At 39.3% G+C, this 26,657-nt stretch overlaps 1 protein-coding gene across 4 annotated transcripts in view; it reads right to left on the bottom strand.

The window, feature by feature from the left end:
- The window catches only part of NCAPG2 (non-SMC condensin II complex subunit G2), a 39,914-nt gene that overhangs the window by 3,451 nt on the left and 9,806 nt on the right, over positions 1-26,657 (bottom strand). For 3 of the 4 annotated variants that reach the window (XM_060280907.1, XM_060280909.1, XM_060280908.1), the window contains 16 exons: positions 25,419-25,514; positions 24,126-24,251; positions 23,349-23,528; positions 21,388-21,540; positions 19,404-19,626; positions 18,691-18,794; positions 17,326-17,499; positions 16,332-16,402; positions 15,995-16,148; positions 15,591-15,764; positions 14,290-14,403; positions 14,043-14,186; positions 12,933-13,032; positions 8,380-8,564; positions 6,312-6,458; positions 3,211-3,314 (listed from right to left, as the gene is read on the bottom strand). In XM_060280907.1, coding sequence (XP_060136890.1) covers positions 3,211-3,314; positions 6,312-6,458; positions 8,380-8,564; positions 12,933-13,032; positions 14,043-14,186; positions 14,290-14,403; positions 15,591-15,764; positions 15,995-16,148; positions 16,332-16,402; positions 17,326-17,499; positions 18,691-18,794; positions 19,404-19,626; positions 21,388-21,540; positions 23,349-23,528; positions 24,126-24,251; positions 25,419-25,514 — 2,249 coding nt within the window. Of the gene's footprint in view, positions 1-2,671; positions 3,315-6,311; positions 6,459-8,379; positions 8,565-12,932; positions 13,033-14,042; positions 14,187-14,289; positions 14,404-15,590; positions 15,765-15,994; positions 16,149-16,331; positions 16,403-17,325; positions 17,500-18,690; positions 18,795-19,403; positions 19,627-21,387; positions 21,541-23,348; positions 23,529-24,125; positions 24,252-25,418; positions 25,515-26,657 lie in introns of those variants that run through there. The other variant, XM_060280910.1, reaches the window with a different exon arrangement.

Raw genomic sequence — 26,657 nt, 5'->3', positions numbered from 1 at the left:
CCATTCCAGTGTATCTGGGTGAGGAGGTGGGCAAATAGGACAAAACACCACATCTCCATTCTTAGCATTACAATAATAGAATTCTCGAGTTGGAAGGGGCCATGAGGGTCTACTAGACCAACCCCCTGCAGTGCAGGGATCTTTTGCCCAACGTGGATCTTGAACTCTCAACTCTGAGATTAAGAGTCTCATGCTCTACCGACTGAGCTATCCCACTGCTACCAAATGTACAATTCCTGTCAATTTTCTTAAAATGTACAAGCATTTAGAAACATAAAGTCACCAATCTAATAGAACTAAATTGTCATATATATAGTTAGAGTGAGAATCCTTCTAGATGTAACCCACTGTGATAGAAACATAAGAAGTAAAGATGACATCATTTGTATAATTCAGCAACTCATGTATTTTGTCCAAATAGCAACCTTTCCTTCCACAACAATCTCTAACCCAACTTGATCACATCCAATTTGCTGCCAAAACTTTTTGTGCCCACAATCTCCCTTCAGCTAAATATCTTCTTTTGGTTATTCCAATATATTGGTATACCATGTGGTCCTCACAGAGGGCCTTTTTCTAAATAGACCAATTACTACAGTAAATGCTCTGCCCTGTTTGCAAAATACATTCGTACCTTGGATCCCAAACGCATTGCAAGTTGAACGTTTTGGCTCCCAAACGCCGCAAACCTGGAAGTGCTTGTTCTGGTTTGCGAACGTTCTTTGGAACCTGAACGTCCGATGGGGCTTCCGCAACTTCCAATTGGCTGCAGGAGCTTCCTGCAGCCAATTGGAAGCCGTGCCTTGGTTTCTGAATGTTTTGGAAGTCGAACAGACTTCCGGAACGGATTCCGTTCGACTTCTGAGGTACGACTGTACCACCTTTGCTAGAAATACATTGCTTCATGTATCAAAGAATTACATTCACCCTCTTTACAATGGTAGCTCAGTTATCTTACAATTAACCAATAACCAAATTCAATTGTTCACCTCTCAAAGTGATTTATAATTAATGCTACAAAGCATGGATCCTTCCATGTGCCAAAGTCTACCATTTTGCCATCCACAGAGTCCGTCCACACATTTATCCCTCTGCTATGCCCCAGCAATATTTAATTAAATATCTTTCCCACTACCATTACTTAATTTTGTTTATGAATTGCTTCCTCAAGCAACTCACCATGCAACAACATATATAAAACCGCCTGTGAACCACACATTGTTTATGAACCATAGTTCAGCTACTTTATTATAGATTAAAAAGTTGTAATAATATATTCATCCTATCTGAGTGAGGGAAACTGAGTACAATCATATTCAGCTTCTCATGCTGTATTTGAAAGTGAAAATGGCAAAATATTCAGTCTTCTAGGAGTATCCCACCACTGTCACCCAATACACGCTCACACTTTTCTTACTATGAAAGAGCTCTCATGGGAAAGCAAGTGCATTTCAACATCAAGCTAAACTGATGACGAAGTATGGTTTGAGCAGCAATGGTTACAAGAAAGATAGATTTTAGATTCAAGGACTATATGTGGCAAAAATTGTAGTTTCAAATGCAACAAGTTCCTGATCCCTGGAAACTGAACAGTTCAATATGAGCTCTAAAACTGTGTTTTTTAGATTAATTTTGTCAAATACAAAAATAAGTACAGTGGTACCTCGAGTTACAAACGCCTCAGGTTACAAACGCTTCAAGTTACAAACTCTGCTAACCTGGTAGTTACCTTGAGTTGAGAACTTTGCCCCAGGATGAGAATGGAAATCGTGTGCCGGGGGTGCAGCGGCAGCAAGAGGCCCCATGAGTGAAAGCACGCCTCTAGTTAAGAACAGTTTCAGGTTAAGAACGGACCTCCAGAATGAATTAAGTTCGTAACTAGAGGTACCACTGTATATGAATAGAAATAAGTACAGTGGTTCCTCTACTTACGAATTTAATGCGTTCCGAACGCACATTCGTAAGTAAAAAAAAATTGTAAGTCGAATCCCATAGGAATGCATTGGGAGAAAAAAATTGTAAGTAGAAGCAACCCTATCTAAAAATTCGTAAGTAGAAAAAATCCTATCTAAACCGCATCCAAGATGGCGGACGGAGCTCCATTCGTAAGTAGAGGTACCACTGTACATGAATAGTAAAACAGATTCTTAGTAAATAGATTTCCAGGTTAAATCAAGTATAACAGACTAGGGCATGTCATTTTAAAGGGAGAACCTTATTTTTTGCAAATTTCTTTGGTGAGTGGTCTTAAAACTGACTGCCCGTCATTCTGCTCCAATACATATACTTGAGAAACTGAAGCAACTTGGAAGTGTCTTTGTTCATCCATTTTGTTCTAGGAAATGCATGGTAGAATAGGCTTCAACTAGATAGCTTAAAGCCCGGGGTGGGGCGGGGTGGGAATAACAGTAGCTTGCTTCAAGATAAAGGCATTGACTGGAGAATAGCTTGTCACTTACTGCCAAGTCAGAGACCATCTCCTCTCTCTGATACAGCTGTCAAACTAAGCCAAGGAACACAGCCCAATTGCCTGGGGTTGGGGGCCCCATAGTGGCAATCTACAATGCATTTTGATAAGGGCAACTGCATGCATCCCGAGTAAAAAAAAAGGTAAAGGTATCCCTGACCGTAAGGTCCGAGTAGTGATGACCAAATATGTATATTTAAAGTAGAACCCATTTTCCTGATTATTATTTTCCAAAAAAATGTAGGGTGGGTGAACATTGCAGGCCTAAAATAGCTGTGATTGTATTATGTTTGAAGACTGGTAAAACTAGTCTTCAACATACTAGTGCTAAATTAGGGTTCCAGTAAAAAAGAAAGTATAACTAAATGCATTCGGGCTGCCATTATAAAGTGTAGGTCTGAAGGAGCTCCTACCAATTTGTAAAATAAAGGAAGGAAGAAACAAAAAGCCTAGCATAAAAGTTGGCTGATAGACATGGAGATCTGCCAGTGGATATTAACTGCCTTTTTATCTACAAGGAATTAAAGCTTGGCTCCAGTTCATACTTACCCCGTCAGCTCTCTCATTCGCATGCTCATGTCAAGCACTGCCATCAGCAGCCCACATCGCACTCAAGGGTTCAACTGCATGGTACAGGGGAGGAAGGTACACTTGCTCCTCCACAATCTGGGCAGAAGTACAAGCAGTGATGCAAGAAGAAATGGAGCTATCTGCTCTGGGGGGTGGGGATAGAAAGAACTTACCTGACCACATTTGCTGACTTGTTCACTATTGCCATCAACATGCTTGAAAGTGGGGGGAGGTCTGAAAAAGACTTGGGTTGAATCAGCTCTTCTGGAGTGGACGCCTAAAGCGGAAGAAACCCAGAGACTCTATTCAGGCAAACTGGAAGTGAATACACAGCATGCAAAGCATTAAGAATTTTGATACTTTAAGTTTATGTAATATTTAACCGGAACCGCCAGAAAAAAGATTTACTAGATGTCTACAATTAGGCTTTTGAAAAAGGAAAGCTGACAGGCGGAAGGAGCATTCAGTTCCTATTGTCTCGTTACTTGATACCATTATTGAGGCAAAGCCTGGAGCCAGCCCCTTCTTGCTCAGCCCCTTGCCATGAGTAGTCCTAGAATGTGTAATGGAGATCTTATTTAAATAAATAAAAAATTATACAGTGGAACGTGTGCATGCAGAATACCACCTAATAACAAAAGTGCAGTTTTTCTAAGGATTAGGAAGCCAATCTATTTCATGAGTGAATGAGAGGTCATGAGAAATGGCTTTGGAAACTGCCATCCCCTTGACAAATGCAGTACCGGTACTTGCTACATGACATTATATCAAACAGTACATTAGCAATTGTTGTGGCTTTGATAGGGGAATGCAAACTAAGATGTAACAGCTCTTAAAGGTCTGTTGCACCTGCTGGCATTCAGAGCAGTGTGGAGGTTGACAGCAGCTTAATAGTAAATTTAGGGATCATAACTAATGGGGAACAGATGGCATAGTGCTTTCTCATTGGGTAGGAATGAGGGGTGTGTGTCCACTGACCAGCTTGAGGTCTGAACTGGCAGCTACCACTTGAAAATCTCATTCAAAGTACCATTACCAAGTCCTTCAACTCTGTGTCCTTGACACAGCCCTTACTAAAGAGTGACTCTTCCAAGCCCGCGTTTGCCATTCAGTTGAGTGAATTCCACATTTGAATGAACAATGATTAAGTGAGGAAAAAAGTATGCATAGGAGTGTGTAATTGTTTCAGAGCTTCTCTAGCACTCATCATCAATGCAGCTACATTATTATTATTATTTGGCTCTTGTGTCCTCACAGATCTGCAACTTAACAATAAGGCTGCCTTTTCTTAGGGACTTTAGGCTAGGGACTGGAGAACGGTATGAAATCACATGACAGCTCGTATCAAGCTCAGATCTGACCTGTAAGCTGCCTAGATAGGAGACAACTTGGAAGCCATACAATTCATTAGCCACTCTGAGCTCATCCATGAAAATCTACTACTACTACTACACTACTACTACTAATAATAATAATAATATTTCTATAAAATGAAATGAAAACAAATTGCACAGATCTGAACAGACAGCTGGACTAGATGTGATGTTTCTATAATCAGCCTTCACTCTACTGGTGTCCCAAGAATTTGCTTAGGTAGTATCCTTTGTATGCTTGAAAACTGCCTGAACACCCCTCGGCATATTTCCCCAAAGCCTTGGTTATTCATAGGTCCTTGAGACACTGGGTCTAATAGCAGTAAACATGTCACAGCACAGCTGAGGCTTGGTATACCCTGGCTGGGCTCCCTGATTGGGGTCCACACCAAACAAAGGAAATGGTAATTATCAGGATTTCTTGCAATGAAGAGAGCAAGGTGGATGACCATTCCTCCCCCCCCCCCCACCGCCCGCAGTATACGTCTGGCAAGACATTTATTTCAGATAATTTTGAGCTGCTAAAAAATATCTAAGTGGTTTACAAAAACACAACACAGAAAACGCAAGTCTGTATAATAAAAACGAATGCAAACAAAAAAACCAGTAAGAAAAACCAGTAAGAAACAAAGACAGAAATTCAGCAGCTATGCTCCTCATCCAAGAAGCTAACTGATAGCTTTAAGATTTCTGGTGCAGCCTGTCTCATTTCTTTCTTCTGAGGGGGACACAGAGTAACTGACGGCAAAAGCTAATCAGAAGATACAGTTTAATCAGCAAAGAACCAGGAGGGAAGATACTGGTCCCCATGTCTCACCTTACAAAAGGTCACTGACAGCAACAAAGTAATAATAGGAACCAAGCATTCCTTTAGCCTTTCAGTTTTGCAGAACATTCTACATTTTGCTCACTGTAATTTTGCGTGACGGATTACTGCCATGAGAACCTTCAGGCTGAATTTCAATTCCAATAATAAGGATAGTGAGACATGAAGCATTTCTAATAACCTTGAAGCCAAAATCTTTGACATGTAGAACAGTGGTGGTTCCACACTTAGAGCAGACAGCGGCTGCAACTCTGGAAAGTACTGTATTCCACACCACTCTCTCCTTTTCTTCCCATCACTGCCGCTGCCACCTTTATACTTCTTGTTTTAGGTATTGGGTGAAGGTGAGCAGAGCCACTCAGATATCACAGTTTCAGTTCAGGTAGAATCAGTGCTTGTTAGAAGTCCCCCTCATCCCCGAACAATCTATCCAGCTTTTCTGAGTGGAAATGAACACATGTGGGCTTGAACATATTTTAAAGGCTCTTGGGAAGCAGAGTCCATGGAAAACAGATACTCCTAGCATGCTTCATAGCAGTGGCTAACCCTGTGGTACACACTACATTATTTTGGACTATAGCTCCCATAATTCCTGACTCTAATGGCTGATGCAAGCTACAACATCTGGAGGGTCACAAATTAGTCACCACTCTAGACCATCAACTGTATATAAGATGAGTGTAAAAAAAAGTAGCATTATTCAAGATAAATGAAAGGTAATTTGTTAACTGGCACTGGATTTTTGTTGTTATATTTAAACTCTTCCAAAAACTGAAGACAAACCAGTTTCTCCAACAACAATAAATTTATGGTAAGGTTATTAGACAATAAAAATGAACCACAGTTTTATAGCTGTAATAAAAAGTGCAACAGCAAGCAATTTATATTCACAAGAATAAGAACTTGGATTTATGGTGACATTCTTTTTATAAAATACACTGACTATAGAAGTTAGTACAAAAAATATATCTCAGCATCAATTCACTAATAAACCTGTGCATGATCACTTGATACCTCCATTTCCCTTCATGCTTACAGAGCATTTTCATAAAGAAAGCAAAACCAAGCCTTGTACCTTTTTTTGCAAGGTGTAGCCTGTCTCGACTACTGTTGCAGCGAGCAGAGAAGAAAGGATTCCATGGTGAACAGCTGGGCAAGTCAAAGCACAACTCTGAACCACATGTACAAATTCTCGAAGAGGCTCCTGAACAGAATGAATGAACTAGAACAAATAAAACATAGTTTTAAATTATATTATAATTATGTTTATTTATATCCGCATAATCCCTAGACTAGAACACAAAAGACAGTGTACACAAATTAAAATACAAATAAAATACAGAAGACTAAAAACATAGAAGGTAATACAGTAGTTAAAAAGTAATTAAAATGCAGATAGTAAAAAAAGCACATCATTATTTAAAAGCCTGTTGGAATAAAACAGTCTTGGAACTTGGAACTGTTGGAACTTGCCAGCAGAACAAGAGAGTCAGTTTAGCTTCTCTAGGATGGGAGTTCCAGAGTCTGAGAGAAGCCACTACCAAACATCCCTGTGAGGGTGGCGGGATCAAGAGAAGGGCCTCCCCTGAAGGTGTCAGAACGTGGGGGTGGGTTTGCCTGGCAGAATGGGGTCCTGGGCCTAAGCTTTAGAAGTCAGGCTTTAGAAGTAATAACAGCACTTTGAATAAACAGATTTAGATTTCTCAAGGATAACACTTTCAGAGAGAACAAGAGTTATGAGTCTCTGTTTTCAGGAGTTTAATCGTTTGGGTATAGCTGCACAACTCAGCACAGAGAAAATCTTCATGAAAGTCGCAGCAGCTTAATAACATGTACCCAGTAACAGCAGTCTACAAAGAGCATTGAAGGTGAACTGCCTCCTTTCATGTGGAAGAGGGAACAAGTCTCGCACCCAGTCCCAGCCAGCCCATGCAAGCAGTGCAGCATCACTCGTTTCAGAAAGTGGAGGATGGAAGGAAGTATATGCACCTTCCCATGTTGGTACTATGACACAAATCTTAGAATGGTAAATTAATTAACGTGCTCCAATTCTTTGCTGCTTAGAAACAACCCAAATCATGATCAACAGCCCAGTTCCAATAGTTTGTGCAGAATTATTTTTCCAATATAAAGAGAGTTAAAAGGCTCAAGAAGAAACAGGGTCATGAATCCTTATGAAACTGAAACTAAGAATTAATGCTGACAAAGGGATTAAACAACCTCACTACGAAATGGAAATATAGGAGTCAAGTAGCAGTGAAAGTGGAGGTAACACATTTCTGGCAAGGTTGCTATAAGGAAACAGCTTTGGAATAGTGGCATGCAAAGCTTGATGACACTACTTAAGCTAGTCCACCATCCTTTCACACTTGTACTGGCACTGAATTTCAGGCAAGCCTTTCAGCAGAGACACAGGGGGGGAAATCATGGCGCAACGTCTATGAAAGCTATTGAAAAGCCTGCTATGAAAACTAATGACCACTTTGTCCCTTCATTAAGCAGTAATTTTGCTTGTCTGGGCAGATTGTTGGTATACATAAAATGTATACAGTACTGTTACTTCTTCCTTTTAACTGGTGTGTTTTTCTGCATTTCTTTTTATTTGTGATGACCTCTTGCCTTTAGAAACATAGAATCATAGAGTTAGAAGAGACCACAAGGGCCATCCAGTCCAACCCCCTGCCAAGCAGGAAACACCATCAAAACATTCTTGACATATGCCTGTCAAGCCTCTGCTTAAAGACCTCCAAAGAAGGAGACTCCACCACACTCCTTGGTAGCAAATTCCACTGCCGAACAGCTCTTACAGTCAGGAAGTTCTTCCTAATGTTTAGGTGGAATCTTCTTTCTTGTAGTTTGAATCCATTGACTTTTTTTTAAAGTGGGTTTAAGAGTAAAAGTAGGCATCAAAAGGACACACATTTCCTTACTATAGAGAAAAATCAATACCCCTATATCTCTTTGGAGGCTAAGGTTTCTAGACTCTTTTGTGAGCTTCAGCCACGCCTGGCCAATACAGCCGTGAATGTCAAACAGAAAAGTGCTCACGTCACCTGAAAGGTTTCACTCCCCAATAATTGTAGATAGAATAAGTCATTCATTTGTCAAGAAACAAGCTGGCCAACTTCCTATGCAACAAATACCTGGATTCCTTCTTCACGCTGTCTTCTGAGTCTCAGTGCCATGCATTCTAGAATCTTCTGGAACATCATCTGAACATTGTCAAGAAGCTCTTTCCAGTCACTGCTATCAGTATTATGGGCTAAAGAAGCTTCAACCACCTCTCTCAGGATACCAAGTATCATTGGAATGCAGACATAGCCTCTGTCTAAGCAAAGAAAAACTGAATTAGCTATTAGAATTCAGATTTTAAGCTATGCCACCCCATATAACTATCATCTGTCTGTCTGCCTGTCTGCCTGCCTAATGGCTAAATAACTCCTGGAGGTTATTGATACTATGATCTTTTGATATTTATTGATTTAATTAATTTATTGCATGTATATCTCACCTTTTTCTCCAAGGCACTCAAGGTGGGGTACATGGTTCTGCCCGTCTCTCATTTAATGCCTACAACAACCCTGTGAGATACTATGTTAGGCTGAGAGGCAGTGACTGGCCCAAGGTCACCCAGAAAGCTTCATGGTACCCAGGAAGCCTGTGGCACAATGAGTCAGTGTGTCTGGTTGTTAACCAGAAGGTTGGTGGTTTGAGCCCATCCAGGGACAGCTGTGGGCAGAATTTCTGCATTGCAAGGGGTTGGACTAGAATCTAGATGGCCCTCAGGGACATCTTCCAACTCTACAATTCTATGATTCTATGGCTGAGTGGGTATTTGAACCTTGGCTTCCTAGGTCCTACTCAGACATTCTAACCACTAAACCACATCAATGTCACAGGCATTCCTCTCCAGTTTAGCTCATTTTCTGCAAGGTAGCAAAACAGGATTTGACTTATATCCCGATCATGTCTCTTTCCACCCATACCTGGTTTCTTGCACATGTGTGCACACAGAATGCCTATTCATCCAGAAACAAAGGCAGCCAAAGTCTACTCAAGAATAGGCTTTCTTAGCCTGAAACAAAGGGCTGCCCAAGTGTCAACTTAATGATATATTCAGAAGAGGATATAGTGAAGCTGCCAATTATGTGCATCAACAGGGTGGAGGCTGCTGCATAGACACTGTGGACATAATAATAATAATAATAATAATAATAATAATAATAATAATAATAATAATAATAAAGGACAGAAGTGAGGAGCCTCAAAGTTGGAGAATGGCTGTGGCTCTCCAAGCCTCTGGGCACTCAGAATCTGTCTCTCTAGGCCAGGCATGTCAAACCTGCGGCCCTCCAGATGTTTTGGCCTACAACTCCCATGTTCCCTAGCTAGCAGGACCAGTGGTTGGGGAAGATGGGAATTGTAGTCCAAAACATCTGGAGGGCCGCAGGTTTGACATGCCTGCTCTAGGCCATACGCCTGGCCAAGCATTTTTGCCCAACTGAAATGCGTCCATGAACTTGGATAAAAGCTCTCGCTTAGAGAGGGGCATGTGAGTGGGCGTAGAAAGTAACCTACTGTACCGAAGGTAAAACTGACATTTGTTGCTCTGCCTACCACTGACCCGTGGTCTATGGAAGGTTGTCCAGAAGGCAATGTGGCTTTCAGACTGAAAAAGGACCCTCATTTCTAATACAGGATAGGAACTGTTTTGGCTCTATGGCTTTGCCATCCAATTAATGCACTCAGAAAAGGAGGTATTTTGGTGAAGTAGTTAAAAGTCAGCAAAAACAAGACCTGGAGCTGACTGTGGCTCAGATCATCAGCTTCTTATAGCAAAATTCCAGCTTAAACTGAAGAAAGTAGGAAAAACCACTGAGCCAGTAAGATACGATCTAAATCAAATCCCTTATGAATACACAGTGGAAGTGAGGAACAGGTTTAAGGATTTAGATTTGGTGGACAGAGTGCCTGAAGAACTATGGATGGAGGCTCGTAACATTATACAGGAGGCAGCAACGAAAACCATCCCAAGGAAAAGGAAATGCAAGAAAGCAAAATGGCTGTCCAACGAGGCCTTACAAATAGCGGGGGAGAGGAGGCAAGCAAAATGCGAGGGAGATAGTGAAAGATACAGGAAACTGTAGATTTCCAAAAAATAGGAAGGAGAGAGAAGAGGGCCTTCTTAAATGAGCAATGCAAAGAAATGGAGGAAAACAATATAATGGGGAAAACCAGAGATCTGTTCAAGAAAATTGGAGATATGAAAGGAACATTTCGTAAAAAGATTACCATAATAAAGGACAAAAGTGGTAAGGACCTAACAGAAGCAGAAGACATCAAGAGGAGGTGGCAAGAATACACAGAGGAATTATACCAGAAAGATATGGAGGTCTCGTACACCCCAGGTAGTGTGGTTGCTGACCTTGAGCCAGACATCTTGGAGAGTGAAGTCAAATGGGCCTTAGAAAGCACTGCTAATAACAAGGCCAGTGGAAGTGATGATATTCCAGCTGAACTATTTAAAATTTTAAAAGATGATGCTGTTAAGGTGCTACACCCAATATGCCAGCAAGTTTGGAAAACTCAGCAATGGCCAGAGGATTGGAGAAGATCAGTCTACATCCCAATCCCAAAGAAGGGCAGTGCCAAAGAATGCTCCAACTACCGCACAATTGCGCTCATTTCACACGCTAGCAAGGTTATGCTTAAAATTCTACAAGGCAGGCTTAGGCAGTATGTGGACCGAGAACTCCCAGAAGTGCAAGCTGGATTTCGAAGGGGCAGAGGAACCAGAGACCAAATTGCAAACATGCGCTGGATTATGGAGAAAGCTAGAGAGTTCCAGAAAAATGTCTACTTCTGCTTCATTGACTATGCAAAAGCCTTTGACTGTGTCGACCACAGCAAACTATGGCAAGTTCTTAAAGAAATGGGAGTGCCTGATCACCTCATCTGTCTCCTGAGAAATCTCTATGTGGGACAAGAAGCTACAGTTAGAACTGGATATGGAACAACTGATTGGTTCAAAATTGGGAAAGGAGTACGACAAGGTTGTATATTGTCTCCCTGCTTATTTAACTTATATGCAGAATTCATCATGCAAAAGGCTGGACTAGATGAATCCCAAACCTGAATTAAGATTGCCGGAAGGAATATCAACAACCTCAGATATGCTGATGACACAACCTTGATGGCAGAAAGTAAGGAGGAATTAAAGAACCTTTTAATGAGGGTGAAAGAGGAGAGCGTAAAATATGGTCTGAAGCTCAACATCAAAAAAACCAAGATCATGGCCACTGGTCCCATCACCTCCTGGCAAATAGAAGGGGAAGAAATGGAGGAAGTGAGAGATTTTACATTCTTGGGCTCCTTGATCACTGCAGATGGTGACAGCAGTCACGAAATTAAAAGACGCCTGCTTCTTGGGAGAAAAGCAATGACAAACCTAGACAGCATCTTAAAAAGCAGAGACATCACCTTGCCGACAAAGGTCCGTATAGTTAAAGCTATGGTTTCCCCAGTAGTGATGTATGGAAGTGAGAGCTGGACCATAAAGAAGGCTGATCGCAGAAGAATTGATACGTTTGAATTATGGTGCTGGAGGAGACCCTTGAGAGTCCCATGGACTGCAAGAAGATCAAACCTATCCATTCTTAAGGAAATCAGCCCTGAGTGCTCACTGGAAGGACAGATCCTGAAGCTGAGGCTCCAATATTTTGGCCACCTCATGAGAAGAGAATACTCCCTGGAAAAGACCCTGATGTTGGGAAAGATGGAGGGCACTAGGAGAAGGGGACGACAGAGGACGAGATGGTTGGACAGTGTTCTTGAAGTTACGAACATGAGTTTGACCAAACTGCGGGAGGCAGTGGAAGACAGGAGTGCCTGGTATGCTATGGTCCATGGGGTCACGAAGAGTCGGACACAACTAAACGACTAAACAACAAACACAAGTTAAAAGATCAACATCTTACTAGGTATATCCTGTAGGGTAATCATTGAACTGTGATTTCAGTTTCTGTGCTGGATTTGCTTTGTTCTCTGCATCAGAGACACACCACTGCTATCTAACTGCTTGCACAATATGCAGTTCAGGCCCACCTCTGGAACTAGTTCTTTCTAGAACTAACTAACAGCATTTCTAAAACTCATTTTAGTATCAGCAACTGAATTGCACCGTCATTATATAACTTATTTGTTATTACTGCATACAGAAACCTACTTGTATCAACATTGTCGTTAGCTTACTACAATTTATACCATTTGGGCAGAATCCAGTATTGCACAAGCAAACTTCATGATGTGAAGCCCTACTATATGAATTGGACTTCTCTCCTTCCTCTTGCAGCACCCCAAAGAAGATTTTGAGGGTTGCATGGAAGAGGAGAGGAAGGTAAAGTTCTACTTGTCCACAGATGGCATCAGATGCAACCCTTATAAATATGTATTTTATTACACAATATATGCTTTTTCCAATGTTGCTGATTTTCTCTTCTCTGGGATCTACTTTGTATGTTAACCTTGAATATTGGTGTGGGCATGTATGTATGTGTATACACAGTGTTTAAAGTACAGTACATAGTTTCATAAATTTTAATTTTGGAAATGTGGCATCCTTGTCATGTTCTAAAGGTTTATGGGCCAAACAAAACCACACAAAATAAAAGGCAGCATTAATTAGCCAGAAACATACCTGTGTGTATGACGGCAATGGTCAAGTTCAGGAGGTGTGCTTGAAATTCTGAATCACCAAGGCCAACAGCTATAACATCTTTGCAAACTGTCAGGTAATTCTACATATGAAAAGTTGAAATGTATTAAGGTTTTTGTGCATGGCCAGTACTTAATATTTAGATGCGGTTAATAAGCATCTATTGAGATTAAAGCACACTTGAGAGTAGGAAATGGATGACAAGTTATTAGCAAGCTAGGAAATACAAAGTTTATTTTTTAAAATTTCTGTTTAAATATTTTTGTCATTTTTTTAAAATACAGTATTCCCTAATGACACCTCATTTTTGACAGTTTTAAACCAAAAGAAGAGTTAGTAGGCTCTTGCTTATTGGATCAACTTTTATAGGTGAATAAACAAACTTTACAGTGCTACCCTTCAAGCAGAATAACTGGAGAGCAGTTATTTTATAGACATAGGGAGTTTATTTAATCATCCCATTAGCTAATATTAAAATTACATGTTTCTTAAGAAGCCAGACTCATGTTTTATCATGCATTTCCTAAGTAAATAGCAGGCGAGTGCTTTGAAGGATTTAGTATCTACAATCTACAATCCTTTGTTCCACTGGCTGTTACTAGCACAACTCTTGAGGAGCTCACCCTTGTAAAAACCAAAAATGAACGACAAAATAATCCTGCAATCAATATCAGACATCAAACCCCAGTTAAGGAAGCTTAGATATCATTTATCATGGCATCTGATCTGACATCTCATTGCCAGTCAGCAAATCAGAGTCTAAGGCCATGGTTTGAACAAGTTCCTATACAAATTGACAAACCATAGGCATGGCAGTTAGTCTACCTCTTAAGGCTGTTGTGCCACATAAACAAAAGCACAGAGCTAAGGAAGAGAAGAATAAGTGAAGCAACTGTGAGTATCTTGGAAGAGCAAGATAAAAATATAATAAAGTAAAAGGAAACAAATCATAGGTGAGCACAAGCAGCTCTAAATTATGGATTGCATCTGTGTTTCTCTTGTGTGAGGTCTCAATTGAGAAAGTGTGAGGTACTGCACTAATTCAAAATACATGAGAAAACCCCCACAACATGCACATACTGTACATTTTACCTGAACCACCAGCTGAGAGGTTTCACTGAGCTGCTCTATGTTGCCTTCCTCTTCATCTATTTCAAAAGCAGGCAGAATGCTATTTTCTATCCAAACTCCTGCTTTCTCCAAAGCTGACAGGTACTCCTGCCCTTCAGAGGCAAACTGTTAAGATGAAAACAGAAGCACACAAATATGTGATATAATATATTCAGATTTTGAGAGCTATTGCTTCTCAAACGCAAAGCAACTCTTGACATGACAGTACCTTATATTGAAGATGTATATTTAATCTGCAATACAGACTGAAGGCTCTCTGTGCAGTTGCAGGGTAAAAGGGAGGTCTTGCATCAGATCCTCTACTAGAAGAGCCTAGAACATCCTGAAATGTAAAAATTATACTTAGGAAGAAAACAATCTGAACATCCTGCACAGAGATTTTGAGGAGTGGAGGGTATTTACGAGTACAGGTAATTCACATCTTATGCAGAGGTTACGTTCCTGGCCATCACACACATAAGCAAAATAGTGTGAAGCTAGAACGATCCCCAGAACTGACAACATGAACCATAATCCAATACAAAAGAGACTAATAGTTCATTCTATTGAGAAAATTACACTAGGCAACCTAGCTACCCAATTCTGATGATGCACTGGATGCTCACCCTCAAATAAAATGTTAATCCATACACCTGAAGTAAACGGCCACTATTGCCACATTGCCCACTTAAACCTAGTTTAAGTGTCGCTCTAGCAGGCATATACTAGCATGCATTGCATCATCCTGTTCAAACTGTTCTATTTTATTACAGAGCTTGCACAATAAGAGACAAAAAAATCTTGTGCTTGTGAGGAAATACAGTGGTACCTCTACTTACAAATAACTCTACTTACGAATTTTTCTACTTACAAATGGAGCTCCGTCCGCCATCTTGGATGCGGTTTAGATAGGATTTTTTCTACTTACGAATTTTTAGATAGGGTTGCTTCGACTTACGAATTTTTTCTCCCAATGCATTCCTATGGGATTCGACTTACAATTTTTTTCGACTTACAAATGTGTGTTCGGAACGCATTAAATTCGTAAGCAGAGGTACCACTGTACAGACGCATCACTGTAGTCAAGGTATTTCTCATGGTAGTTCCTGTATTATGTAATCCTGCTGCTCCTTGCAAATGCAAAGGTTCCGGGTTGGAGCAAATATAGAAGAACAGAAGTACAGTATAATGATCATATATCATTTACCTTTTGGGAATCCTTGACCAATATTATCAAGCAATGTTAATCTGAACTGATACAACTGACTATGTGTGCATTCTGAACAGAGATGAAGATTTTTACATCAATTTGACCCACAATAAAAGATGAACTCTTAGGCAACATATGAAGGCTACATTTTGTTGGAATAAGTTGCTTTAAAGTTTTACTGGATGATTGTGGAGCAGAAAAAGATATCCAAAAGGCAGGTAACAGCAAATTTGTTCCATAATCATCCAGTAAACCTTCTATGTTACTTGCTGGCATTAATTCAGATTGCCATACAATACTGTGAAAGAGTGAAATCTAACCTTTGCAGCTTCTAGAGCTTTCAAAAGATGGTCCAGCTTCTCTTTGGGGAGTGACAGGAGACAATCCCGATTCATGTAATGAGCCAGCAAATACTCCATATAATCAAGCGCCAATTCTGGTTTCGACTCATGTGTCTCCTGGATACGTACTCGCCGTTCAGAAGTGCCGTTACTCTAAATACAAAGAGAAAAGAGCTCCTTTATATTTAAACAGTAGGAAGATGTCATTTTAAAATGTTAACTAAAGTAATGATCCATCTACAAAAGGTGCATAAGGCAAAGCCAGACCTTTTTTTAAGTATAATTTTTATTATTTTCTTTTTTAACACAGTATTTCAAACATTACATTAACAAACAATATACTCTTTGCTCTGCCAAGTTTCAAAGCCAGACTTTTAACGCACCTCTCTTCTGACTGGCTCAGCAGTTATCCAATCATAGATTAATTCAAAAATGTGTCCCACTTTACCCCAACGACACAGACAGTCAAGCAGGGAAGAGTATTTGTTTTCAGTGGCACCATTTTCCAGATTCTTCAGCTTAGAGACCACACCACAACTATAAACAAATGCAAACACGGCACGTTAGCCATTTAAGTATATAAGGTTACCTCAAAAGCCTACACAACTTTTCTACATGCCTATGGATCAAAAATCCTTACTAGAATCAAATCTGCATGGCACACAGTTGACAGGGAAAGTTTCTATTCACATTTGCAACTATAACTAAATACATAAATACCTGAATGTAGGAATAGCAGCAGAAGTCATGAAAGATGCAAGGACAATTATTGGTGACACACAACGTTCATCCTAGGTTGAAACAAATAACAGTCTAATAAGGAATTTCTAAACCTTTGGTAAACAAGGCCACTTACAAAGAGAACCAAGTACTTCACATGGTGCCCCTCCAGTTTCACAGCAAGTTCCTAATTCATTAAAATTCTCAAAAAGTCAGGTCAACAATTTTTAAGCCTGATTCAAATTGGTACATCTTGTATACTTGACTGCCACAAGTTTGGTCTGCCTAGACTGTGCTACAAATATAAACTAGCAATGGTCTTAGGTGTTATGTACACTTGGCTTGCATATGTTTACTGTTAGATTGTACTTCCCAGTTTTATTTTTACAATTTTGAACAGCGCTGAATAAAAAGAATCCCTGATCATTTAGATCTATGAATGACAAACATTCCATATTGTAAGGGTGGTGTTGCGGCTACTCATGAGTAAGGACGCCCAAGTCCGTGCTTGTCTTTAAATGTTTTATTGTGCATACCGGTAGTATTTACAGTGCAGATAGCAGAAAACATGACCTCCTAGTCACTCGCAGAATTTGGGAGTGGACATTTCCTGTTGTGTAACCAGCATAAGAGCTTGGGCACCCCGAAACGCCTCCTCCCGACCTTACGTTTAGTGGCAAGCCTCAATTCGGGCACCAGAAGGGGCTGCCTGTTCCCCTCCACCTCTTGGTCAAGGCGGCGCAAAGGCTCTCCAACATCACTGAGCCTTGCCTCCTCCATACCTTCTTTCTGTTTTTAATACCTTTGCATGCTTTCCCCTATAGCTAGTGAGGGACAAGGGGCCACAGAATAAATCTTGTGAGATAAGTGTTAAAGTGAGTTGGATTCTAAGGGGGCTCTTCTGTTTTTAATTGTACCCTTTTCACAAACAGAATGAAACCTTTGCATCCAAACGATCTATAGGAGTTTTAAGTGTACCTCACAGGAGACTTACCTTAAATACTTTTAAATATTCAGATAGTACAGAAGCAAATTTTCGGACAATATGGTTTTTGGCTCTTTCGTTGCGATTAAGTGCTTTCTGAATGCTTCTCCACAGAATTACAATTATTTCAAGTAAGCCTGCCATGGAAGGTATGTCATCAACTGACATCACATTATGTGTCACCTGAAATGTAAACATGTGAGGATTATAATGCAATTTCTTTTGCACAGTGCGTCTCAAATTAGGCTTATAGGCTTTTTAAAAAGGGCCTTCTTGAACTCATGTGTATGTTAATACAACGGAAGTTGTCAGGAATTCCCCCCCCCGCCAAAAAAATAATTTTTATTCATTTTCCAATATTACAAAATCACAAAAACAAGAACAAAAAACAAAAAATAAATAAATTAAAAAATCATATCAATTCTTGCATTTTTTACTTAACATTGTTGACTTCCTCAATTCCCCCCTCACTGGGTCCATTTTAAAATTCCAATTAAGCAATTTCTATTTTATATCTTAAATCATTCTAACACATTTGATCATTATCACTCAAATATTCTATTCTAAAAGCATCATCTATTCTTTACCAATAATTAATCAATTTATCCAAATCAAAATTTATTTTCCCGTCCTTCTATCTTCTATTTCTCCCCTTAGCCTAAAATTTATTACCAAGAATTTTCCATAAATTTAAATATTAATTCTTCTATCATAATAATAAATAATTATAATTATAAATAAATAAATAAATATTATTATTATTATTTATTTATACCGCCCATCTGGTTTCCCCAGCCACTCGGGGCAGCTCCCAACCGAATACTTCTTTTATGGGTTAGCAATTTAGCTGCTAGAACGAAATTATAGTTTAAATCTGGTTCAGGTGCTGACAGTCCCAGTAATAATCAATATGGTACAGAGTGAACACACCTCACACAGGCCTGCTTCCACAGTAAGGCAAACCATAGCTTACTGGAACAGAGTGTGCTGGCTCCTAGATAGGAACTTGCACCTGCTTTGCTCCCTTGTGGTCTCTCCTACTAACCAGTTTTCTAGGTCTGGACAACACGCTAAGCCAAACCTTGGTTTAGCAGCTGTGCTGCAACTGGGGAACATCACATCCTACATGAAGCACCAAGGAATGCTCTTGGTAGGTAAAACAGTGAACAGTTGTCCTCTATATTTTGTCCCAAAGAGCAAGGTACAAGAAAGGCTCAGGTCCTGAGTACAATCCCTGGCTGGGAATGCCCCCTCTCTGAAACCATAGAAAGCCACTGCCAGTCAGTGTAGACAATACTGAGCCAAGTACGTAGAACACTTCTTATTCTCCTAATTAGCATTTTTTATCTTAGAAACTTTGTGTTGCATTCTTACACTCATGTTCTCTTTCTCACTGTCTTCATCGTCACTGTCAGAAGTTTTTAATCCCTGCCGGATACAGGCGTTCAAACAGCTCTGAATGGTAAGCATCAATTTAGCTAAAATTAAAGAACAAAGTATGGAATTGTGATAGTGTGAAACAGGAACAATTTAAAGTAGTGGGCAGCAAAGCTGTCAACCCAATCATTACTTACATTCAAAAAATGAGTAAATTTAAACATTTAAAGTCTTCAATGTAAACAAAAGATAAAAATAAAAACAGTTTAATGATAAAACACGGTGCTGCTTAGAGCTTAATATTTTATTCAATATATTTCTTGCTAGTGTTTTTAATTGATTTGCAAATGGCCTTGAGCATCTTCATGGCTATACATTTTAATATAAAATAAAAATAAATTATTTAAATGTGGCTGAAGTTAACACCCTGTATCACTCATGGCTATGCACTGAGGAGGGAGTTAAGTACAATCTCCATTTAAAAATAAATAAGCCAAGTAGATACATAATGCATGCATATAAAAGGTAGCAATGAGAATAAAAACCCCATATAGGTCTCCCTCTCTCCCTTCCCGGCATTTATAATTTGGCACAGAATTCTTCAGAAGCAGCTACTGGCCTACGAGCTTTTACAGTAAGAGCTACTATACAATACTTTTGCTCATAGAGTCTTTATTATAAACCAAGCCATTAGCTTTCCAGAACTTTACCTATGTTGGTTGGGGTGGTGTACGCATAAGCATACTGGTAGAACTTTCTAGCCGCTGCTGGGTTCATTTGGATTAGTGTGACACAGCGCTCACACCACACTTCTTCCGGTTGATCGATGGGCATGAAAGAGCTGAACAGGAGATTTACTATGCGCCGGGACACAGGCCGTGAATCAATCTCAAGGCGAGTTAAGAGATGCTCTATAGGACAGATTTTCCAGAACTGATTTGTGAGGAATTTGGAGCAGGGCAGTGTGGAGGTGAGGAAGAGGAGGAAAAATAAAAAGTTATCATAATTACATTATCTAATAATCCCATTTTGCCTTTCTTTACATGATGCTTTTTCTAAAATCTCTATCCAAAACATTCCTTTACAAATCCCCTCCTGGATCATCACAGCCTCAACCTTTCAGAATTTCTGCTAGTAAATATTATTATTATTTCTTACCCGTCCTTTACCGTAAAGGTTATAGATTCTTCCCACAAACCTATGCAGGCTCCAACAACGTAAAAATACAACGTTAAAATCAATGAGCCCTCTTCCAACTGGTCCTTGTCCTGTATCACACCTTGTTATCTACCTCTGTCTGCATCCAATCTATGGAGTTTAGATAAGGCTTCTGGGAATGGAATGCCACATCTTTATTGTGGCAGTTCCGAGCACACCACTGGTGTTAAAAACAGAACAGGGAGCAGAATATATTATTCATGCAGTTATTGTTCACACTCTGGTCTCAACACACTTAAATGAGTATGAAAATGCTTTTTTGAAGCAGGTTGAAATTGGGAAACCTGTATCACAGCTGAACAGCTATTTGGATATTTCTTCCCTTTTCTCTTCTATGCTCAGCACAGTTAGAAATGGTCCATGGACCTTTTCTTCCTCCCACAGGTGCAGAGGTGCCAACAAAGAGACTCCATTGATCTAAACAAGATTATGGATGCTAAAGCGGAAACAGGTTCCATATCCAGGGTCTGGAGAGCTTACAAATAACTGCATTCACTTCTCTGACCAGAGGGAAGAGCAGAAAGGAAGAGCTCAAGGCTCATTCCTGATCTTGCCACACATAAAGAGCAAGCAGTAATGGTCAAAGTAGCCTAGAAGTCAGCAGTGCTTTAAAAAGGTACTAACATTTGAGGTTCAAAGAAATTTAATGAATGAAAGTCAAATAAATCAACTGAAAATTAAATATTATTATATATTACACAGTTTAAATAATAATTAAAAGATTATAAATTGCCTTATAAATTTGTAATTATGGAATCTTGCAAGTGGGGAAGGGACTCAAATGGCACATTGCTTAACCATTACTTATAAGTATGCATAGCAACGGGTGCCTGAAAAATAAACTCTCATTTTTTTCAAATCTCAATGCAAGTTTATCAGTACATGTGCAAGGATTGTCCTTTTCCCCCTTATAAAAAGCCAAGTCCTCCTCCTCATATGTATATTCCAGCAAATGCACATCCAAAAAAAATCAACGAAAGAGCTGCTGGTGCAGACATAATAGAAAAAAGTACTTTTCTTCATATTTCCTAAAAGCTGTTGGAATACAGTTGTTCCTCCTGGTTCTATTTCTTCCTAAACAATTCACCAACATCCCAGCTCTTGGTATCCAGTTAATGCCCTGTTGAGTTCTCACATCTCTTCCAATTAGGGGCAGTTTATTTTTGCAACTACAAAATACCAATAATTTGTAACTTATTGTATGTTTAAAAATAATCAGGAAATAACAGAATACAACTGCTGGACATACAATCAAGATAACTGCCAGAAAAACTGCAAAAAAGAAACCGGCATTTTTAAGGCACTGATTAGTTTAAAATACAACAATAGTAAATAGTTTGAAGTGAAGTGTTAATAGGTTACCTCCACCCCTATTCTTTTAGGATTGTTGCAGTACTGATGAATGTACATCTTTCAGAATAAATTGCCTAGTTCTATGCAGCCTGTCTGCAGCCTAGCAAACCTAATTTATCCTACCTTAGCAGCCTTGACAGACTTAATTTTCAGCAACATATCAACGAAAGCCACTCTAACTTTCTCCGAATTGTCATGGAGATTGTATTTCAGGGCTGGCAGGAGCTGTTCCAATAATGGGTGGGTTAGTACGTTGTCCAAAATTATAGGCAAGCACTGCATGAGAGAAAAGAAAAAGACCAATAAAAGGTTATCACAAGAAAGCAGGGAATACAGAACTGAAACTATTCTAATTGCTAACTGCATGCAGCTTAGAGAACTGGCTCTAGAGAATGACAAAAAGCAAGGAAACACGTTTTATTAAAACATGCCATTTAAATGCAAAGTGGTATATGTTGTGAATATAAAAATTGTCCTATTAATATTCCTTCTAGGGATGTGCTGCTGAACTGGAACAAAGACAGCAAATATATTTATGCAGAATAGAAGCATTTAAAAGGTTTGGTACATCTACTGATGTTTTTATTCCAATTTAAGGTATGATTAGGTTAGCAAACATTTCTGCTCTAGAGAACTTTACTATTACAGCATTGTTCTAGTTATTAAGATTACGTTCTCATTCCAATCAGAAGTACCCTATTTTAACAAGCTCATCACTAATCAGCAGCATGATCTCTGCATGCCAACTATTTCTAAGCTTATTTTTAAAAGGGAATAGCATTGGCTATAAAGCAGAGCTTGGGAACTACTGTCTTGTAGCATGCTCTTCAGCCCAGCAACCTCTCCTCTGGGCCCTGCCTTTGCCCAGGCCACTTTTTCCTGGCTGCCGGGCTGCCTTCCTCCACATAGCTGAGCAGTGTGTGTTGTGGGGGTAGGTGGAGTGGGGGAGCTCCGAGAGGAAATTCAAACCTGCCCACAATCTCCCTTTTACACACTGCTCAGTGGCAGGGTAGAGGGAACGGCTGAGCCTTGCATCAAATTGCCCACAAAAGAAGAGATCGCTCCAAAACCAATCAACGCATTTCTGAGTTGTGCATTGAGAAAAGCCAACTTTTTCATCAAGCAAAATGAAAGCAAAACAGTGTGCTTAATCAATTTTTAAACTATCATGCATTGAAAGATCCCTGGACGATAAACACAAATGAAAACCACAAAAATTCAACAGCACATTAAAATCATGCAGCTGTAACAGTTGAGGAAGAATTATATCAATCCATTACAGCAACGAAACAAACAAAAATGACCCCAAACACCACCATCTATCCCAAATAACTGTCTTCACAAGTAGTTCTAAGTAGAGCACATTTAAATGGTCTAAAAGTAAGGTTACAAGAACATGGGTTACTGTGGCTAAGTCATTCCTGATCCAGAAATGGCTACCACTGAGGCAACATGGACCTGTCTGCAGTGACAATGTTAATCAAGCAGTACCCCCAAGCTAAGAACCTGCTCCTCTGATTTTGGAGAAGAAATTGCAGGCCTGGGTTTGGATGCAACTCTAATGCTAACCATGCCTTAGTTCCTGAGAGCAGCAAGGAGAGAAACCAAGTATCTGTGAGTTTAAGATAAGATAAATCTTTACTGTCACTGCCCCCCTGCGGAAACAACAAAATTACTCAGCTGCTCCATCCACTCAGATAAGGCACTCCACATAAATTTAAAATAACTACAAAACATTAATTAAACAATGCAATACGAAATGACAAGTAAAAATAAGATGACTTCAAAGTCCAGACTTTCCATTTAAGGCCGAAATTGCTCTAGAGAAGAAACTGTTCTTGAGATGGCTCGTTCTCGCCTTCATTGTTCTGTATCTCCGTCCCGATGGCAGGAGCTCGAAGAAATGGAGACCAGGATGTGATGGATCTCTTGATATGTCTAGTGATTTCCTGTTGTGCACTAACAAACTGTGTTCACTTTTAAATCATAGTCATGCTCACCTGTGCTAAGTGACATTTGAACCAAGCCAAGGAGAAACTAATCACTAAAGAAGAGACACTTCATTTTGTTGTGAAGGCACTTACTTTAAAAACAGAGCATCGAACATCAGCTGAAGCTGCATCAAAAGCAAGATCTTCAATTAGAGTTTTCAAGAGATCAGCAAGCACATTTGCAGGAATAATTTCCCAATATTTGAATGCTATTTTACTAACACCAAGCACACCTGTTGAGCGGACTAGGGGTTGAGGATCTTCTAAGAGAGTCTAGAAACAGGGAAAAAATAAAGACTACTAAGTCACAATTTCCAGTCTTCTTTGCAACTAAATAGCTCACATTTGTGAAGGAAACCTTATCAAAGGATGGCACCTTAGATATTTTCAGAAAGGCAATACATGTCTATATTTTCCACCTATATGGGCTTTAAAGTATGTCTTCATCAATACAGTTATTTCTTGTTCTAAAATGTTCATTACCAATGTATATTTTAAACTTACAGTATTTAAGTTTCTGTGGGAGCCAATGATCCAAATAAATGTGTATGTACATTTATACAATAACATTATACTCTAGTATTGAAGGGAAGAGGAAGAGAGAAGCAATCGGCTTTCACTATTCTGATAGTGACATATCATCTAGCCTAATAAGAATCTATGTTTTCAGAGTTTTTACTTTTAGGTTGCTTTGTAATTATGAAGATGCTGAAAAGTTCAAAATAAAGCAAGACAGCTACTTGTAAAAATAAAAAAAGCACTGATGTCTCCAATTCCATTTTCCAGCAAAATGGATTTCCTTCCTTTTTGCTAACCTTAAATAAGACTAGCTAGATGGAGGGAGGGGAGAGAAACACGCAGTGGACTTACAAAGAGCTCATCAAATTGCCTTTGGATTTCATTTTCCATATCTTCTTTATTAAAAGATGGATCAATAATTGGAAATGCATCCATAAATAGCAATGCTGCATTTGATCGGATTTCCGAGTTTCTGGCCTGTCACAAAGCAAGAAAGTAGTCAAGTAAATTATAGTTATATAAACCATGGACAAAGCAAATCCTTAATGCCTAAATCATTGTCATGTGTTAAAAGCAAGGGTGCACAATGAGTTTAAGGTGTGAACCTGCAGCAGTGTTAATGGTCCCATTTGAATTTAACTATCAACAATAGTTTAACCTTAGAAGAATGAACCTAAAAAAACCTTTGGCTTATTTGCCCTGTCTCTTTCCAATCCGCCTCCAACACAGCCAGGACAAGCTGTTCAGAAGCTTTTGCTTCCATTTTACCTCAATTTTCTCCACTCAATGAGATTATAAAAATATAATTCCGTTTCAGACCTTTAAGTAAACGGCAACTACACTAGGCTTTTCTTCCCTTTCCACACAGCAGCAGGCAAGGGATCCTACTGTACTTATTATGGCTAAATAAGCTAGCTGCTTCTAAGCTAGCAGGCACCTGACGGCGCATTTATCTGCACAATAATGCTTAACAAATATGTGCAAAGGGCTAGTTATTCAGAAGCAGAGCTCTCTCTGTGGTTTCACGTCAAGATAAAAGCTGTCATATACTCTTGTAAAAAGGTAAAAAGGTGCACCAACTGGACCTGGGCAAAGGCAAACTACAGCCATTATCTGAAAATAGTGGTAGTAGTAGTAGTAGTAGTAGTAGTAGTAGTAGTAATAATAATAATAATAATAATAATAATAATAATAATATCATTATCATTTATTAAATTTATATTTTATATATGTTTTGCTTTCTTCCTTTGCTTTCTTACTACTTTGATACAGCCACACCATAAAAAAAGTTATCTGGGTGAAAAATAAAATGATACACTGACTCAGAAGCAAAGCCAGATTCTGGAGGATCTCCACTCCATGAAGGGTAATGCCACCCTATGCAAAACAAGTTGAACCCTTATTTACAGGAAGACCCCCTTCTCAACCGAGACCAGCTCTGTAGTGGCACTTGGCACAGAAGAGAGTATGCAACATATATTTTGTCAGATATATGCTTGACTAGGCTTGGCCAGTGGTGACTTACAACGTGAAAGACTATTGGAAGCTATCTTTATAAAAGGTCCAATTATTTTTCAAATCCTTTTCAACAATCTTGATGTAAAAATATCCGCAAAGATGATAGGTAACATTTTAAACAATTACCTTCAATGCTCTCCAAAGAATTGGTTGATAAAGTCTATAAACAACTTCTTCAACTCCTTGACGACATTTGTTTTGTTTGTGGAAATAGATCAGCAACTGACAAAATGGAAATGCAAATTATGCAGGAAGTTAGTCACTTCATTTCATGGGCTATTTGAGAAATACAACTCCCTTTATCCAGTGATTAGCTTTTGCAAAATAAGAATTCCTGTGGTTTGTGTAAGCAGACAACCATAGATGATCTTATATGCTAGGGACAGCCAATGTGATGCCCTCCAGATGCAGGACTACAATTCCCATCATCCTTGACCACTGGTCATACTAGTTGGAGCTGATAGGACTCCAACAATATTTGGAGAGCACCATTGATTACTGCTGTTATATGCTATGCTTAAAAAGTATTTTGCTTATGAAGATGCTTACAGATAAATATTTGACCACATGATATTCATGAATATTGTAAAGAATGAAGAGTGTAGACTGATTGAGCAAAAGAACCACACAACTATTTGTATGTACTCAATAGGAATTAAATGCTAATTTTACAATCAACGTAATAGCAAAAACTACCTTACTAACCATGGGATTCTTATGAAGTCGAGCCTCATACCCACAATTTCGTTATGATTAATTAATACACCTACTATGAAAACAATTTCTCCCTGTCACAATAGCACTATACTTGTGGTATATTTCACTTCCAATTTCACTGTCAAGACTTCCACCACTAAATTAATAACTACTACCAGGATGTCTGCCCAAGAACTTAGGGGTAACTTTGATAGAGTAAATCACAGGGATTTATAATCCCTCCCTTTATAATCTACAAGAATGGGATTCGAACCCACACTTGAGACTCCAAAACCCTCTGCACTCCCACTATACTACCTTCTAGTAAAGTCAGCTAATAAAGCCCTTGTGCCCATACCCCTGCCTCCCATCATAGTGATGGCAGGTGATGGACAGGTGGGTAGCCCCACGTACCCACCAAAAAAGGCCCATCCAAGAGTGTGCAAGTTCAGGATCTGGCCTGCCAGCTGGATCGTATTCACCACCCCCAGAGTAGTCTGGTTAAGGTTAAACTGAGGATTCAGAAAAAAACTAACAATGCTGAGAGTCAAACTTTTGTGACACACAATAACAACTGGAACAGATACTTTTCAAATTAAATAATTTGTTATTGTATGGTTAGAGCAGAGTGGTGACACACTTTTTAAACGTGTCATTTTGCAACACAGT

Source organism: Zootoca vivipara, chromosome 12, assembly GCF_963506605.1.
Source record: "Zootoca vivipara chromosome 12, rZooViv1.1, whole genome shotgun sequence".
Classification (NCBI taxonomy): domain Eukaryota; kingdom Metazoa; phylum Chordata; class Lepidosauria; order Squamata; family Lacertidae; genus Zootoca; species Zootoca vivipara.
Note: the sequence above shows the minus strand (reverse complement) of the source record. Positions and strands in the feature narration are given on the sequence as shown.